The 17,388-nt window shown below is 36.8% G+C and overlaps 1 protein-coding gene across 3 annotated transcripts in view; it reads right to left on the bottom strand.

The window, feature by feature from the left end:
* Positions 1–4,701: 4,701 nt before the first annotated feature.
* The window catches only part of ADAD1 (adenosine deaminase domain containing 1), a 28,589-nt gene continuing 15,902 nt past the window's right edge, over positions 4,702–17,388 (bottom strand). For all 3 annotated transcript variants that reach the window (XM_072405791.1, XM_072405790.1, XM_072405792.1), the window contains 9 exons: positions 16,784–16,936; positions 15,628–15,735; positions 12,592–12,717; positions 10,805–10,931; positions 9,203–9,373; positions 7,742–7,971; positions 7,173–7,407; positions 6,956–7,088; positions 4,702–5,942 (listed from right to left, as the gene is read on the bottom strand). In XM_072405791.1, the coding sequence (XP_072261892.1) occupies positions 5,829–5,942; positions 6,956–7,088; positions 7,173–7,407; positions 7,742–7,971; positions 9,203–9,373; positions 10,805–10,931; positions 12,592–12,717; positions 15,628–15,735; positions 16,784–16,936 (1,397 nt within the window). In that variant the 3' untranslated portion in view covers positions 4,702–5,828. The remainder of the gene's footprint in view (positions 5,943–6,955; positions 7,089–7,172; positions 7,408–7,741; positions 7,972–9,202; positions 9,374–10,804; positions 10,932–12,591; positions 12,718–15,627; positions 15,736–16,783; positions 16,937–17,388) is intronic.

Raw genomic sequence — 17,388 nt, 5'->3', positions numbered from 1 at the left:
AACAAATTTGTTGGAGACATCATTACCAATATACAAGCTTATTTGGTAAGAAAACCGTTATCATGTACTAGCCAAAAAGCCTTTAGATCTTCTGCATTGACTATGTTTTGTATTTACCCACCTAGGGGTGAAATACCGCTTACTTCTTGTTGATTTGGGGCAGATGGTGGTTTTAGGTTATCACTGCGACACCTAGCAACTTCAATCTGGGTGCTTTTCAGACATTTTTACAAGGGAGATCGGGAACATGGTATCATTGTGATTTAAAGTTTCCAGCATGGTTTGATGGAAAAGCTTTTTCAAAGAAAAACTTTTTTGTGGCCATCTGTATCTACCAGTATGTCCAGCACAAAGAGTGGAAGGTAGGAGGACACAGTTAGCATGTTCATGATCTTAATTCAGGATTAGGTGGTACCATGTACACATACTTCTGCAGTACCCTAAGTTTGATCATAGTGTTGATTAGAGACAAACCATGACTTTCACAAACACTATACCTGAAGGTTTGGGGGTGTTTCTGCTTTCCAGTCATGGCTCATCAGGAGAAATGAATCACAAAGTATAATTTAAAATCAAGAAAAAAAATACAAAATCAAGCACGCTTTTTACTGTAAATGTCTTGTCCACTTACTGCAAATGTTTCTTTCTCTCATCCAGGAAAACACTATACAAAAAGAAGTTGATCCCAAGGTAATTATTTGTATCTAAGATAATTGAGAACAAAATTAATTCTTACAATTTTTTTCTTATAAAACAATCTGGACAGTCCTGAGTTTCCGTATTATAGTAGCTAAACAGTGGGATTTATTCTTTTTTCTTTAGTTTTGTTTGGTATTCTGATCCTCTCTCCCTAATATCCTGACAACTTGTCAGATTTATAAAAAAAAAAAAAATAGTCCTACAACATGATTTAGGCCCCCATAAAATTCCATTGGTAGCATAATCTGCACAGAGATGTGTAATATTTGGGAGAGTTTACACAATGAACATTTACATCTAGGAGTCATCGTAAATCACTAGAATGCTGGGTTTTTATAATGTTTTATAGTTGGTGTTTGTAAGTAGCTTACATTTTAAACTACACTGAACCATTTAAAAATACTTGAAAAAACAGAGTGTGTCTGCAAATTCTGCTTACAGGAGTTATGCTTTCTTGGGAGAGTAACTTCCTGTTCTAAGTAACATTAAAACCACACAAAGTATATCTGTCAAGGCTTTGGTCACTGACATATACAATCTGATATTGTGACACCTTATATCTTCAGCATTACCACTTAAGGAGTGAAAGGAAACCCTTGTTCCACCACTAAAGGTAGCAATACAAAGAAAAAAAAAAAAAAAAAAAAGATACAATGACATATCTAATCTAAATCAGTTTAATATCCAGTGTTCGCTTACATGTCATGAAAACTGATTAATACCTAATTACAGATAGAGCTCTTATAAAAATATATTCAAAAGACAAACATAATGGTTTGGACTCTCTTATTTATGAATGTTGGACAGAGGGTTTCCCACAATACAGAATTCACAGGCTATAGGGGTTTTCTTTCAAATTATATCTTAATCGGGGTCCTGCCAGAACATCAGTGAGGTGGAGGGAGAAGGATGAGTGACCTATGTTGGGTTAATAGCTTTTTCACAATATGATGCTCTCCAGACTACAGTGTACAAAGTACCATGCCTCCTAAAGCTTTCACACTAGGGGTATGTGGTTGCCATGTGGCACACCAAAATGCACAGCTATCTGCGTTATCCATTGTGATATTGACCCAAATTATTAGTGAATCTGGAAGCGCACAGAACGCTGATGTGGGAAATGGTTGCCAGTAAGCCAGAAACTGACTGTTAATACTTAAACCAGGTCTGTATGTGACCCTCCATTAGGTCATCCCTCCTTTATTGAAGTGCAAACAAGATTTTAGATACTACCGGGATGAAGTTTAAATTGTAAATTATCATAAAAACCTTACTGCACCAGTCACATTAACTATTGAGGTTATAAGTACATACATTCAATTTTTGACTCATCATACATATGAAAAATTGTTAGGCATTGTTTTACCAAATATTCATTGTTTAGTTTCTGTAGGTAGTACTATATAAAACCTTATTACATGTAAGATGCAAGCTTTTAAAATGTTAGGTTTCTGTGTCAGACAAAAGATATCACTAAAACTCCAGTACAATATTTTGGTGTGGTCAGAACGGTTTGTAACCTATACACTGTTGTGACGAACCTTTTGAGAGAGCAAGGTATTGCCTATAGCAACCATTTTGGGAGCTCTTGCTAAACAGAAATGTGGAATAAGGTTTCTAGAATAACCAAAATGCTGTTTACTGCTTATATTGCCATGAAAATAGACAATATTAATTGATGTGTTTATGCTTTTATTTGTAGGAGCTGTGCAATCAATGTCAGTTTCCCCGAAACCTGAAGAATGTCAAGTTTTTACTTGATAATTTGTTAAACCTTCTGCAGCGTGTTATTGCAAAACCATAATTACATGATGTTATAACGGTTTTACAATGTGTTACATAAGTATTTATATATTTATTTATATTCAATATTTATTTTTTTTTACTGTGTCTAAATTATTATATTGACATTTATTTATTTTTACTGTAAAACTGTGATGCATGTATGTAGAAATATCAGAAGGCTATTTCACCATGAAGAATAATAAAAAACAAACAAACTGTATTTTCTCTAATTATTGAATGCAATTATGTGAATGTTTTATAAAAACTTGGGCTAGTGTTTTCAGAGAATATTTTATCTTCTGTGAACTGGAATGGCACTAGGATCACATCTACAGTTGTGTTCCGAATAATAGCAGTATGTTTAAAAAAATTGAATAAAAGCTTAAAATCCTTATAATAGCTTTTATTTCCATATGCACAAATGCACATTCTATTCAAAATCAAAATATGAAATAAAAAAAAAGAACAAAGTTTATTTGGCTGTTTAAAACAACAAATTTGGACGTTTAATTAGAAATTGGTTGACTCCATGCAACACTGACGAGCAACAGTTCTCAGAAACAGTGGTCATACAACTGAATATTAGTTATCCAAAGGCAAGCAAAATCCCCCAAAATGTTTAGGTTTATACAGTGAATGTATACACTTTTTTGTATTTTCTTTTGAACAACCTAATATTTCCTTTTTACTTTATGTAAAGGAATACCATTTTTCTGCATGTTTTGATTTGGAATACATTTCCAGTGCCTCCTCTGTAATTAGAAATAAGCATGAATGTTTCCTTTTTTTCCCGTTTTTCTAATGTTTAAAGACAGCCATTGTTGTTAACAAAGTAGTGCCTTACACATCACTGTACATTAAATTTAGTCAATACACATCAATGAACCCTTTAAGTATCACTTAGGTGTCCACATGTGCTTCCTGGACCAAGCAGTGATCCCCAACCCCTGGATCACGGACCGGTGCCAGTCCGTGGCTGGTGAGTTGGGGGCCACAAATGACAGGAGGCAGTAGTACCGGAGTCCTATGAGAAAATCGGGTTTCAGTGTGAGCTTCCCAAGATTGGGCGTGTTCCACAGACCTGGGCAATCAGCTGTGCTGCTCCCCACCCACCTTTTACTGTGAAATAATTCTACCCCTGGGACAGAAGCAGCAGCATGAGAGCTGTGTCTGTCTCCATGCTGCTGTCATTACCCCCAATGTACAAACTTTAATATCTCCTACACAGATAGTTGTAGAAACCTAAAAATTTCAGGGTACACATGGGACCCTGAGAGCTGATAGTAAACCTAATGTTGATATATACGGGGGTCTCAAACAAAATCCTGAAATCCTGCGCATGTGTGAGATTGCCATCTTCCTTTTTTCATTAACAGAAAAGTCCCTCCTGTGCATGCCCATTCTTGGAGCCCAAGCCTTCTGGGATTTGTGACACATGTATCCCAAGAGGCTCTGCACACCTATTCAGCCTTTTCCGCCACAGTGGTAATGACAGAATGAAAGGGGCTTTGCCATTTTCTTTTTTTTTTAAGGCATTTATCAAAAAAACAAAACCAAACAAAGGGTTATTAACCTTTCCACATAATAAAAATTGTAGTGATAGGTCCACTTTAGGCGGAGCTATTTCAAGACCAGGGCCCCCAAATTGTGTTTGCATCTTCCACCTTCCTCATGCCATGGAACCTTCAGTACCGTTCACTGCCACCTGAAGTCAAATCTGCAGACAATGCGGTGCAAAGGACTCTACCCCCCCCCCCCCAGAAAACTTCGGGCAGCTTTCCTCACACTGCTTACACGGAAGCTGCTGAGAATAGCAGAACATGTAAGGCTTAAGCTACGTACACACGTCAGATTTTTATCGCCCGATAATCGGCATCGGCCAATTATCGGGCGAAAATCTGCCGTGTGTACAGTCGGTGTCGTCCATCGTCCGGACGACCGACCTGCCGGATCCACGGACGACAGCCGATCGTAATGAAAGTGAAGGGGAGAGCGCGCAGCAGGGTGCCGCTCCGTCGCTCTCCCCCTCCCCTCTCCATAGAGCATGAACGGTGCTGTATGTACAGCACCGTTCATGCATCGTGCACTCCCTTGTCATTGGAAAGGATCGTGAAAGATCCTTTCCAACGACAAAAATTGGCAGTGTGTACGCAGCTTTACACTTCTCAAAGATTTTAATATTTAGATTTTTTTTTAAACTTTAACATTCTTTAACATAACTATGCTTTTTACATGCCAAGTAAAAACAAAGTCAGACATTTGAATAAAAAAAAAAACAGGCATTTATTTCCAACATGAGGGTAAAAACAGAAAAATACTCCTATTAGAATGGAGTTCAGTAAGTCTCATTTGACTTGGTCACACTTTCAATCAGTTTACCAGCAATGGGATCATAAAGAGCTTATCACTATGCTGATAAATGTAAAAAAGAAAAAGAAATTACAGAAAGTTATCAAGTCTGTCAGATAACAATGACATAAATGAATCAAGTACTACAAGATGAAGAAAAATGTATGGTAAACGAACGTGTTACAAGAACCAACAATTGCAAATTGGGTCCTTAAATCAAGGGTAAGTACTTGCTTAAGCAAATTTCTACTGAAAAAAAAAGCTGTAAGGTACAACTGCTAAACTTTCCTGTCAAATATACTTGTTGTCTGGCTGACATGCCAAGTCAAAAGCTTTAATGCGTTTAGACCCCAAACAAGTTTTCAGAATAGAAGTTCTAACTTTACTGGCTACAAAATTGCTCAGGTACTCAATGAATGACCAATAAGGCCAATGAGTGCAGCTACTATTATCAGCTACAAAATTTACAGTTTTTATTTAAGGCCATCTAGAAATATATGGACAGTTAAACCTACCTGTTCTGCAGAGCTGTCATCCTTATATGGGCCTCATTAAGTAGGATGCACATGTTTCAGAACATCCATTTAATGATACTTGAAACACACACTTGGTCAAGGTCAGGGATTCACCATGTTTTGTTGTATAGAAACATAACTCCATGGCAAGAGTCAACAGCAGCTTCCATTGCTCTGCCTACTTTGCTTATGCAAGTAGCATGAAAATATTAGTTATATTAACAAATAAACGGTCAGATAACAATGCGCATATGCCAAAATACAACCTAAAATCTGTTGCAACTGACAAAAATATATATATATATTTATATAAATGTATTTTGAGACTTTTCTTCTCATTATTATTGCAACTGAAAAGATTCAGAAAATATTCTGAACAAGGCCTAGGATTGTATAAAATGTTACACAACACAAGGAATTTTTTCAGAAAACTTAAGAGTTTTAGTGAACAAGGAATTCAGTATTCAGTATATTTATTGGTTACTCTGTGAAGGCTCCAATTATGTCTGGCTTCTCTATCCAAATTCCAAACCCCTGAGTTTTCAAATAGGACTTCAGTAAGGCTTTGGCCTCTTGGTATGGTAAAGCAAGTTTCTAAAAGGCAATAAAAAAAACGCTATAAGTAGGTAATCGTAGATGTTTTATTTCTACTCACCTAAGAATGCACCTTTCTCAGAGCTTCTAAAATAACTGCAAAAATTTATTTCATCTACCAGTGGCCACAAAGTAGTCAAATTGTTCTTAGGGTTTGTGTAAACAACTAAGATGCAGTTTTTAGGTGATTTCAGCAAGTTAAGTGAAGTATACTTTTAAATATTTTTTTTACATGTTTTACCTAGTTTAGTTTGTTTGGAGGAGCTGCTTCTGAATTGTACCGAGCCACTTTTACATTCAGAAAAGCAGCTCAAACAAGAACAATGGCCTATTAATGCAGGATGAGAGGTAAACTAAAATTGTTTTAATTTAACAAAATTAAATTACAAAATTAATTTATTATAAATTAAATTACAAAAACAAAATTAATTGTTTTAATTTAACAAAATTGTGTGTTTTTTTATAAAGCTAGTGACCTGGTGTCCAACAAGTGGTCCATCGCCTCCTCTTAGCCACCACCCAGTCTGCTATCCCCTCTCCCAACCATGACCACCCTCCAGTCAGTCTGCTTTTAGGTAATTTGCCTTATTCAATCAAAGTACTCCTCCCCTAGCCATGTGCATTCAATATTCAGGCTGCTCCTCTTTCAGTAAGGTCCTCCATTGTCAGACTGCTGGCAGAAATGTTTCAGACAGTCAGACTGCTACCCTCCAATGTCGTAATGCTAGAACCCGCCAACTCTCTCATCGCAGGTCTGAGCCTGCGACTGGTACAGGAGACACGGTCTCGCGCGCGCCCTGCCCCCCAAGTGGGGTCTCCGTGCTTTTGTGGCTCAGCTATAAGACGGCTGCTGACTGGGGGTTGGGGACCCCTGCTATATACAACAAGGGTTTGATAGAGTTGTTAAACATGTACTTAGTATAAAAATGTGTTGAAGACCAATATAAATATTTTTATATATGCCCTGCTGTCCCTTGTGGAATTATAATTACTATTAATAAATAAATAAATACCTTTGCTTCAAGATATGTCAGGCCACAATGAAAGTCCTCTCTTTTTGCTTCCTTTGAAAGTAAATTAAACCGGCTCAACATTGCAGCTTTGCAAAGACGACTTGCCATAGAGCGGCCGCTTTTAAATGGTGAACTATGTAACAAGACAGTTATCAAAGAGAAGCTTTTATACAATCATTAAAAATTCATGTTTTACCAATTAATAATTGTAACATACCTTTCAGTAATCTTCCCAAGCAATGCATCCACTATTTCCAATGAGCCATCTCCTTGAGACCAGTTCAGAGAGAAGCAGTTCCCTAAGAGAGCCTGAACTGGGTTTGCTGCTGTAGCAATGCCAATGTAGGGTTTGTTCACTAGATAAAACATTGGAAGTCTTGAAGTAAGTGAATCATCAATTCTTTGCTTTAGAGCAATTTCCAGTCCTCTGATATTGTTACAGTTTGCATCACCTGAAATAAAGTTAATTTTTTTAAAAAGAAGGCCTCATTTAATTTACCAGATTAAAGTACCCAACTTTGCCAATTTTGTTTTTAATAGCAAGTAGAAAAAAAAGGGAGACCTTTTGCTAGGTTTCATCATAGGTATTCTAATTAGGAAGCCTTTCCCTTACTTCTGTTAGAACTGATGTGAAATCCCTTGAAAGAACACACCAACAAACATTTTTGCAGATTGGAGAAGAATAAATCGATCTAAAGTTATCCACACTTTTACCTTAAAGCTCATTTAAGACTATGCCTACAAATAAATGAAATAGCAAAGACATCTAGCTACATATAGGCTTACCCACAATAATGCTGTAAATGTACACTGGTTGTATAAAAATGCTCAGCAGTGCTCCTTGAACTCCTAGCACTTCCCATTTTGTAAGTTTATCAGTGGCAGACATGCTGCTTATGTGATTAGTAATGTCCCGTGGATAGTAATCAACCGGGTAATTTTTGCCTTCCACCGAAATATGAAGACTCAGCTTGTCATTTGCATCATATGCAGAATAAGAATATGGGCTAAGATGTCTAGAAAAAAGAAAAATAGTTTATTGAAATAACTGTTACACTAAAAATGATAAATGCAGGTTTGTGTGTGGTTTTCACATTTAAATGTGATGCAAAGTAAAATCAGCAAAATTTCAATATCATGCTCAATAAATGATCATATATATATATATATATATATATATATATATATATATATATACACACACACACAAACACACACACATATAAATATACACATACATATATACCACACAGAAATGATGAGAAGTAATAAGATCTAAAAGAGATAGGGATGTAACTGCAAGAATCCGCTAGGTATTTAGCTTAAGTATTGAAAGGCGGGAAAATAAAAGGGCACACAGGGCAAGTGTAGGCAAATGTAGTAAAAAAAAAAAAAAAACTCAAAAAAATCGGCCTTGGAGTAAAAAACTATACCTTATACCGATAATTGTAGTCTGTTTTAGTATAAATAACTTAAGTTCCATGTTCAGATTTCTAACCGTGTACTCACAAAAACTGATCAGTATATATCAGTATAAATCAAGGATCTGCATGTTCCAGTGCTTCTATCTCAGCATGTTGTAGCTAATAGAATGAAAAAAGATGCATACAACTACCATATGTGTCAGAAAGCATTCTCATAGCATTTTCTAAATTTACAACCTATATGTGTAACAATGATATCCACTCAAGAATATTTTATTAGGAATAACTTAAAAGCACCCTGTGAAATAAGGGTTTATTACCATTCTGATGAATCATTTTTTTATATTGGCATCATACAATTTTGTGATGTGCACAGGGTTTCCCAGCTATGACAAAACTGCTGGGAATAGCACAGCTGCTAGGGAACTTCTTGTTTGTGTAGCTTCTCAACACCTGTTTCTGCTTTTTCTTTTTGCCAGTAGGAATGTTAATTAGCATATGTTATCAATACAGCAAACTCATCACAAATGTAAACTTCATATTTAAGTATTACACTGTCATAAATCGGAGAGTTTAGGTAACTTATTAAAAGATGCAATCTTTTGGGACCCATCCTATCTCTTCTGTAAGTCTAAGGTCCCTAACCCCCAGGCAGCAGGTGGTAGGAGAATGGGTGGCCCTCCTCACACTCTTTACCCAGGAGCTGCTGAGAATGGCAGAGCAGTGTAAGCCTGAACTGAAAGTCACAAATTTATCATTGTTCAAAAGACTCTACTACCAATACTGGAAAATATATTTTATGCAAAACAATAATAATACCTACAGTTGGGAATTCATCTGTGCAGATCCTTTTGGGAGCTGATTCATATACAGGTAGAGATTTATATTTCGTTTAAGTGAAAGAAGGTCAGTTGATGGATGTCTGCAGAAGATGGATTTTTTCATCATACCAGCATTCCCACTGTAAAAAAGCAGGAGCTGTCTATAGAAATACCTAAAAGACACAACTAATATAGTTAAAAAGGAAACTATTGCTGACAAACTAGTAAAATGTTTTAAGCTTTTTAAGAAAGTAACCCTAAAGGAGCGAACAAACACTGGTTAAAAAGGGTACATTCACACTTCTGCACGGATAAGGAAAAAAAAAAAAAAAAAAAACCTTCCCCCTCATGGAAATGACTTGAATGGCAGCTCATTTAATCATAGCAGTGCAACTAGTTAACTTTGGGGTTATAAATTAATGACATTTCTGCCCATTACCATAAAGTATTCTGCCTTTATAAGTGCCAGTGAAGCTACAACATAATGCTGTCCCGCTTTTACATCTCCCAACAAATAATTTATGCTCGTTTTAAAAAAAGCAATGCCAATTTTTATTTTGAAATAAACAAGTTTTAAGAGACATGGTTTACCTCTACTTTAAGTGAATTGTTACATAATGCTAACTTATTACCCCACTACATTGACCTTAGCATTCATACCCCTCAGTTTTTTTTTTTATTTACTGGGATCTTAAAGCTGGGGTCCTGCATTTGGTTACATACCCACCCCCAATGCAGTACAGCCCTGCATGTACAGCAGGGCTTGTTTACTCTAGTTAACTTTTTGGGAATAGTTTCTGGGGCTGCACTGTTAAGGCTTTGACTAGTGAGAAGACTTATGGCAAGGAAGTCTATCAAGACTGAATGGACAGAAATTAAACTCTTTTGGCAGTAAAAAAGCTGTCATTTAAAAAAAAAAAAAAAAAGCCACCCTTTATTTATTTAAATGTATTCCTGAAGTTCAGCTTTATTATCATTTTCCCAATGGAAGCTTGAATCTATTTTAATATGAAAAAATATGGTAATGCTAAGATGAGATCTTTAGCAACCTTGATTGGCGGGAACAGGATGACATAACTCCCAAACTGGCATGCAGGCATTCATTCAACTCTAGCAACTGCAGCGGAAGCCAGGTAACGAGTACGAATTGCCTGTCCTTTTCTGCAAAAAAGTCCTGCTTGAGGACAAGTTTCAAAAGCGGAACTTTTAGTACCGCTTTAATGTGCAGAAAAGAGCTATAAATGTTTTCTGAGATCCTAATATGCAATAAAAACTCTCTTCCTTTAGCCTTTCTTTTTATTATTTAATGTACATAATGCACCTATTAAGCAGTTATGGAGAATATACACCTTCTATTTTCTTAAAAAAGCAGACAATCAATGAAAAACAACAAGGCTCCAATCCTCCATCCAAAACAAGATATCCATACAGAGAAAATGCTTTCAAAATCAAATAGCTCTTTCCTACACAATAGGTATGTGTAATTATCTTATCAATTCTGTTAATCATTAATGGAAAAAAATCATATAATACCCCTTTAACATTCTGAATTTGAAAGGTTTTTTTTTCCATGAATACACATAATGACCACAAGATCATTTTACCTAAGTAATGAGCGTCTCGCAGAGACAATAGCATGGGAATCATGAAGAATTCTTCCATCATTGAGTGTGCTCTGGCTATAGTTTATATCTCCTGTTCCTATTGCAATTACTTCCCACTGCTGGCCATCTGAAAACAAAAAATATACTGCAGATTAGCCAACCTACTGCAATGCATGCCTTTTATATTGTGGAGGAAATGGAATTTCATTTGAAGCTCTACTACACAAGAATATGGACAGAATGTCAAAGAAAATTACAGACTAAATCTTTTAAAGAAATCTGGGACATTGGTAACCACATCTATCTTCTGGAAGCCCACCTCACAGATGCATCGTTAGCTCCAAAAACCAAGATTGATACACTCAGGTATTCCTGAGTGTGACTCGGTGGATTTTACTTGCAAAAAGCGGTAATCCCAAATCACACTCGGGGTGGCCAAAAACATTACAAAAAACACTTACCTTGTTCCTTTTGGCATCCCCCGATGTCCTGCTCATCCCTGCAGGTACTCAGGACACGTCCTCTTCCTCCGATCTTCAGCTGGCAACTGCAGATATGTTCCCCGGTAATGTTGGTGCATGCGTCAGTGCAGGCGGGAGGGGTGGCGGGAAATTCAAATAATTTTGTATTGGATTCAATACAAAATAACTATATTGAATCCAATACAAAGAAATCTATATAAAATATATATATTACATATATTATACATGCTACTGTACAGTTATATTACAGGTTTTAATATTTTTATGCACCTTTGTTTTAATAGATTTTATTTTTTTTTAAAGTTTATTATTAAATATGGGACATATTTCGTTGAGTTATGCCTAAGAAATATAGGGTTACAATGGAAAATAAATTTCCATGCAAAACAATGTAATGCTTTTTGCATGAAAATACGAACAGAATTAGAATGCCAGGGGAGGTAAAGCATTTTTTTTAAAAATTTGAATAAAAATTAAGTTAATCAAGTTAAGAAATCAAGTCAAGATTCAACACACACAGAAGAACAGACAGGAGAAGGAACACGTTTTAGAAGGGAAAAGGCATAGATCAGGGAGTAGGTATCCTACAGAGCCACAAGAGCATCCACTGGTCCAGTTTAGGATCCCTGTATCTGAAGACAAACCCGTCCAGTTTGTTAAAAAACCTATATGCCAGGAGGTCAACATCTTGTCCAAGAAAACCTTTGGGTTTAGGAACCATTCACATGGGGCCAGGTGCTGTTGGTTGAGAAATGCTTGGAAAGTATATGGCTGAAACATGAAATTCTGCCCAGGACAGGATCCAAGGCACTTCTCGTCTAGCAGATAGACTTCTTGTTCTTAATTGTTGAGGAGTTGTCCAACTAGATGTGGATTAGGGGATTCACCAGCAGAGTCGTTCATTGTGTACGACTCCTCCCTCCTCCTCCCTTCGTTGCCAACAACGAAGACTCAAGGTCTCTCCTTACAACTTAGATTCTGTCCAACTTAATTTGCTTCATGTCATGTAAAGCTCATTGGCACAGAATGTGATGAGTTCAGAGAATCAACATTATGGCTCAAAATTAGCAGTTTTAGTTTGGTAGAAGCAATCAAAACCTGCAGGTTTCCTTTAAATAAAACTCAGAGCTCTACACGCATTGAATAAAACCTTCTGGCAAGCTAAACAGTCAAAAAACAGTTTGTATTACCATTAACTATTATGGACCTGATGTATGAAAAGTGTGCAATAGAAATAATAGAATAAAAGAAAGAAATAGGAATGGCTTGTACAAATTTTCTATAGGTGTTTTAATTACAACTTACCCCTTTCCATCACAAAAGCAGCTAAAGAACTGCCACAACTTTGAAACTGAGGATACTTTGCCAAGAGATCTGCAAATGTTTCCTTGATTACAGAAGTTATCTGTTCATGAATGAAAGGACTCTTGTCTGGAAAACAGTATACCATCATATACCATTTGAGTGTTTATGCATTCAAAATACAAGAAAAAAATGACTACATTTGATAAGAGAATTGTCTTTAGGCAGTAGCACATGATACTACCATGTTTCCCCGAAAATAAGACACTGTCTTATATTTTTTTGGGCTTCCAAAAACACACTAGGTCTTATTTTCAGGGTAGGTCTTATATACTTTTTTTAATGAAAAAAAACACTTACCATATTCATGTAGAACAATGTACATTTGAGAGTTTTATATGGTGACCCAATTGTAAATTAAACTCTTCATTGATTCATTGCTACCGGTATTGGTTACTGAATTCAGCATTTCTCTTCTTGCACTGTTACTGTATTAAATCAGCCAGCTTGTCCTTACAAACCTAAAATCAGCACAAAATGTGGCTGGGGCAATGATTGCTCACATTTTTATTTATTTTATTTTTTTTTTTATACCGTAATTGTGCTGGTTAAAATAAAAAAAAAAAAAACTTACCTTATCAGAAGACGCGAGCCGAGTTCCTGGCTTCTGACAGGCGAAGTGCATGTAATATCACTCCGCCTGTGACAGGAGCCGGAACTACAAGGCAAGCATCGGCTTGTGCGGCTCCGGAGTGTGTACGCCCGCTGTCTCCCGCTCGGTGAGTATTTTTTTTTTTTTTTCTTTTTCTACTAGGTCTTATTTTCGGGGTAGGTCCTATTTTCGGGGAAACACGGTAGAAACCCAAAAGGGAACGACAATCTTTACTGCTAGAAACAAGAAAGGTAATTGGTGGCATTTAAAATTACATTTCCATAGCATATAAACATAGTATATGCAAAAGACAGGCTGCCAATTCAAGCTCATACAAAGTCACAGTAGGCAAAAACCTAAGGGTGGGCTTTAAGACAGCATAACTGTTGGAAAAGCAAACTAAGAGGAATCTCTCTTCTAAAGAAAAAGAAATAAGCCTATAAGTGTGTGCGTGTTTTATGGTTAGGATTAGCAAACAAGAAAATAGCAAACGAATGTTTTTGGTATAATCAAAAATTTTTTTAATGCGTTTTAAATTTTAAAAGTGTACCATAATTACAAGTATTACCTTACTGTTAACATAAGTAGTATTATGTTAAAAATATGTTGTATTTTATATGCACACATATACAGTTAGATCCATAAATATTTGGACATAGACCACTTTTTTCTAATTTTGGTTCTGTACATTACCACAACTAATTTTAAATAAAACAACTCAGATGCAGACTTTCAGCTTTACTTCAGTGGGTTGAACAAAAAGTTTGCATAATAGTGTGGGAAACTAAAACTTTTTTTTTTTTTTTTTTTTTTTTTTTTACACACAATCACTATTTCAGGGGCTCAAAAGCAATTGGACAATTGACTCAAAGGCTATTTCATGGGCTAGTGTGGGCAATTCCTTTGTTATGTTATTATCAATTAGGCAGATAAAAGGCCTGGAGTTGATTTGAGAGCGGGGAGGTGCTTGTATGTGGAAGATTTTGCTGTGAACAGACAACATGTGGTCAAAGGAGCTCTCCATGCCGGTGAAACAAGCAATACTTAAACAGCAAAAACAGAAAAAAACCCATCCAAGAAACTGCTACAATATTAGGAGTGGCAAAATCTACAGTTTGGTATATCATGAGAAAGTAACAAAGCACTGGTGAACTCAGCAACGCCAAAAGACCTGGACGTCCAACAGTGGTGGATGATCGCAGAATCATTTCCATGGTGAAGAGAAACCCCTTCACAACAGCCAACCAAGTGAACAACACTCTCCAGGATGTAGGCGTATCGATATCCAGGTCTACCATAAAGAGAAGACTGCATGAAAGTAAATACAGAGGGTGCACGGCAAGGTGCAAGCCACTCATAAGCCTCAAGAATAGAAAGGCTAGATTGGACTTTGCTCAAAAACATCTAAAAAAGCCAGCACAGTTCTGGAAAAACATTCTTTGGACAGATGAAACTAAGATCAACCTTTACCAGAATGATGGCAAGAAAAAAGTATGGAGAAGGTGTGGAACAGCTCATGATCTAAAGCATAGCACATTATCCGTAAAACATGGTGGATGCAGTGTGATGGCTTGGGCGTGCATGGCTGCCAGTGGCACTGGGACACTAATGTTTATCCATGATGTGACACAGGACGGAAGCAGACGAATTCTGAGGTGTTCAGAGACATACTGTCTGCTCAAATCCAGCTAAATGCAGTCACATTGATTGGGAGGCATTTGTCCATCATACAGATGGACAATGACCCAAAACATACAGCCAAAGCAACCCAGGAGTTTATTAAAGCAAAGAAGTGGAATATTCCTGAATGGCCAAGTCAGTCACCTGATCTGAACCCAATTCAGCATGTATTTCACTTGTTGAAGACTAAACTTCGGACAGAAAGGCCCACAAACAAACAGCAACTGAAAGCCGCTGCAGTAAAGGCCTGGCAGAGCATTGAAAAGGAGGAAAGCCAGCATCTGGTGATGTCCATGAGTTCCGGACTACAGGCTGTCATTGCCAGCAAAGGGTTTTCAACCAAGTATTAGAAATGAACATTTTATTTTCAGCTTTTCAATTTGTCCAATTACTTTTGAGCCCCTGAAATGAAGGGATTGTGTTATTTATGCAATCTTTTTGTTTAACCTACTGAATTGAAGCTGAAAGTCTGCAGTTCAACTGCATCCGAGTTGTTTCATTTAAAATTAATTGTGATAATGCACAGAACCAAAATTAGAAAAAGGTTGTCTGTCCAAATATTTATGGACCTAACTGTATATATGGGCTGTAATGTACATTATTAGCACATACTGTACATGATGCTGGTATATAGGGACTGCAAATAGACTTTGAAAAAAAGCATTTAATATAAAAAGTCAAGAAGTTTTGCTAATAAATAAACTTACCGACACGAGTTCTTAAAATGCTTGAAGCCTTGGTTAAGACATTTCCCTCAACCGGTAATAATGGTGGTCCACCAACATTCGAGGTATTTATGTTTTTTGCAAGATCAGCTACATGATATTTTAAAGGAAAAAAATGTTTTTTTAGAAAAGCGTAAATTGGATTTCTGCACCACACCACAAACAAAAAAGAGAAATCTCCCCAATGTTATTGAGATCTAGAGAAAAGGCGATTTCAAGCCAGGTATCTAAACCCTTCTCTCAAGGAAAGCTACCTCGTGGTAATGGAACGATAGAAGAACGATAGATTTTTTTTTAGAAGAACTAATAAAACCAGGATCAGTTCTCATGGTTGGAATGGTGGTGAACAGCCCAACTAAACTTAAAATGATAAAAATCAGATTGAACTGTATATACCATTTAGCAGTGTACTAAACACCTGTTTCATGGGTCAAATTAGCTTGCCCACTGCACTACAGACAATTTCCTTGTTTTCTAGACTCAGCTAAAGCAGGTCTATCTGTAGTCTGCAGGTGACAACAGAGAAGTACAGGAGTAGTTCTCCCCAGTGGGTTTGTCCTGGGAGTTCTGCTGGCACTCCTGCCTCCTCTCATCAGTGGCAGCTTGTGGGGCACAAAAAAAAAAAAAAATTGTTGGCCCTAACTACTGAAATTTCTGTTCAACAGACTGTTATGCTGATCCTTGTATTGTAATATTTTCACTTTAGATAGAAACAAAATTTCTGTGCATGTTTCAGTTCAGTGAACCAGCATAACAGCCAGACAAGTATATTTAGTAATGGCAGCCTCCGGATCCCTCTGATGTGGAATTTAAATGTAAACACTAGGGCAGCTGTCCTGTTTTTTTTTTGTCATAAATAACAGAAACAAAACACCAAAGGTCAAAGGCCATACAATGAAATCAATGAAATTGAGCAAAGAACAGTCTATGTGCTCAATATTGTTAAAGTCATTGTGAAACAAGTAAGGTAATTTATAAAAAAAAAAATCAAGTCACAAAAGAGACAAAACCAAGTAACAAGAGTTTTGTTGTTTTTAAGTTACAACAGTGTGGGAAAAATATAAAAATCTACAATCTGTGAGAAGCGCACATCATAAAAATTCTCCCTTAGGAGGGATTCACTATAATTTCTCCTTACCTTGTAGCTCAGATTCCTCATATTGAAGTAGTTGATCTAATGCCAATCTAGATGCATTTGCTTTTGCTTCCTTTTTACTTTGCCCCATTCCTGTTGGATATGTCACTCCATCAACAATTGCACAAAATGCAAAATAAGCACCAAAGACATTTCCTAGGAATAAACAAAGAGAAATGGAAATATGGCAAATACACTATTGGAAATAATATTTGAAACAACTATTGGTGGAACGAGTGCCATTTAGGTTTCTACATGGTCTGAAACTATGTGAAATGTAGGCACACTCCTTGCACATTCACAAATAAAACTTCCAATAAACATACCAATACATTAACCCCCTAACCGCTAAGCCCGTAATTTCTCGCACTAAATATTTTTGCTCTTTTGGATAACCCCGTATTTTTTCGCCTACACTAAAATCCCCACTTACCGGGTCCCGCTGTGCTAATCCAGCGTCGGTTCCGTGTTCCAGCGTCGGGTCCATGTTCCAGCGTCGTCCTCCAGCGTCGGGTCCATGTTCCAGCGTCGTCCTCCAGCGTCGGGTGTCCCTCTCCTTAAAAGAAAAAGCCGGCCGGCTTAGAGGAGAAAGCCAGCTGGCTTTCTTT

The sequence above is a fragment of the Pyxicephalus adspersus genome, chromosome 3, assembly GCF_032062135.1.
Source record: "Pyxicephalus adspersus chromosome 3, UCB_Pads_2.0, whole genome shotgun sequence".
Lineage (NCBI taxonomy): Eukaryota > Metazoa > Chordata > Amphibia > Anura > Pyxicephalidae > Pyxicephalus > Pyxicephalus adspersus.
Note: the sequence above shows the minus strand (reverse complement) of the source record. Positions and strands in the feature narration are given on the sequence as shown.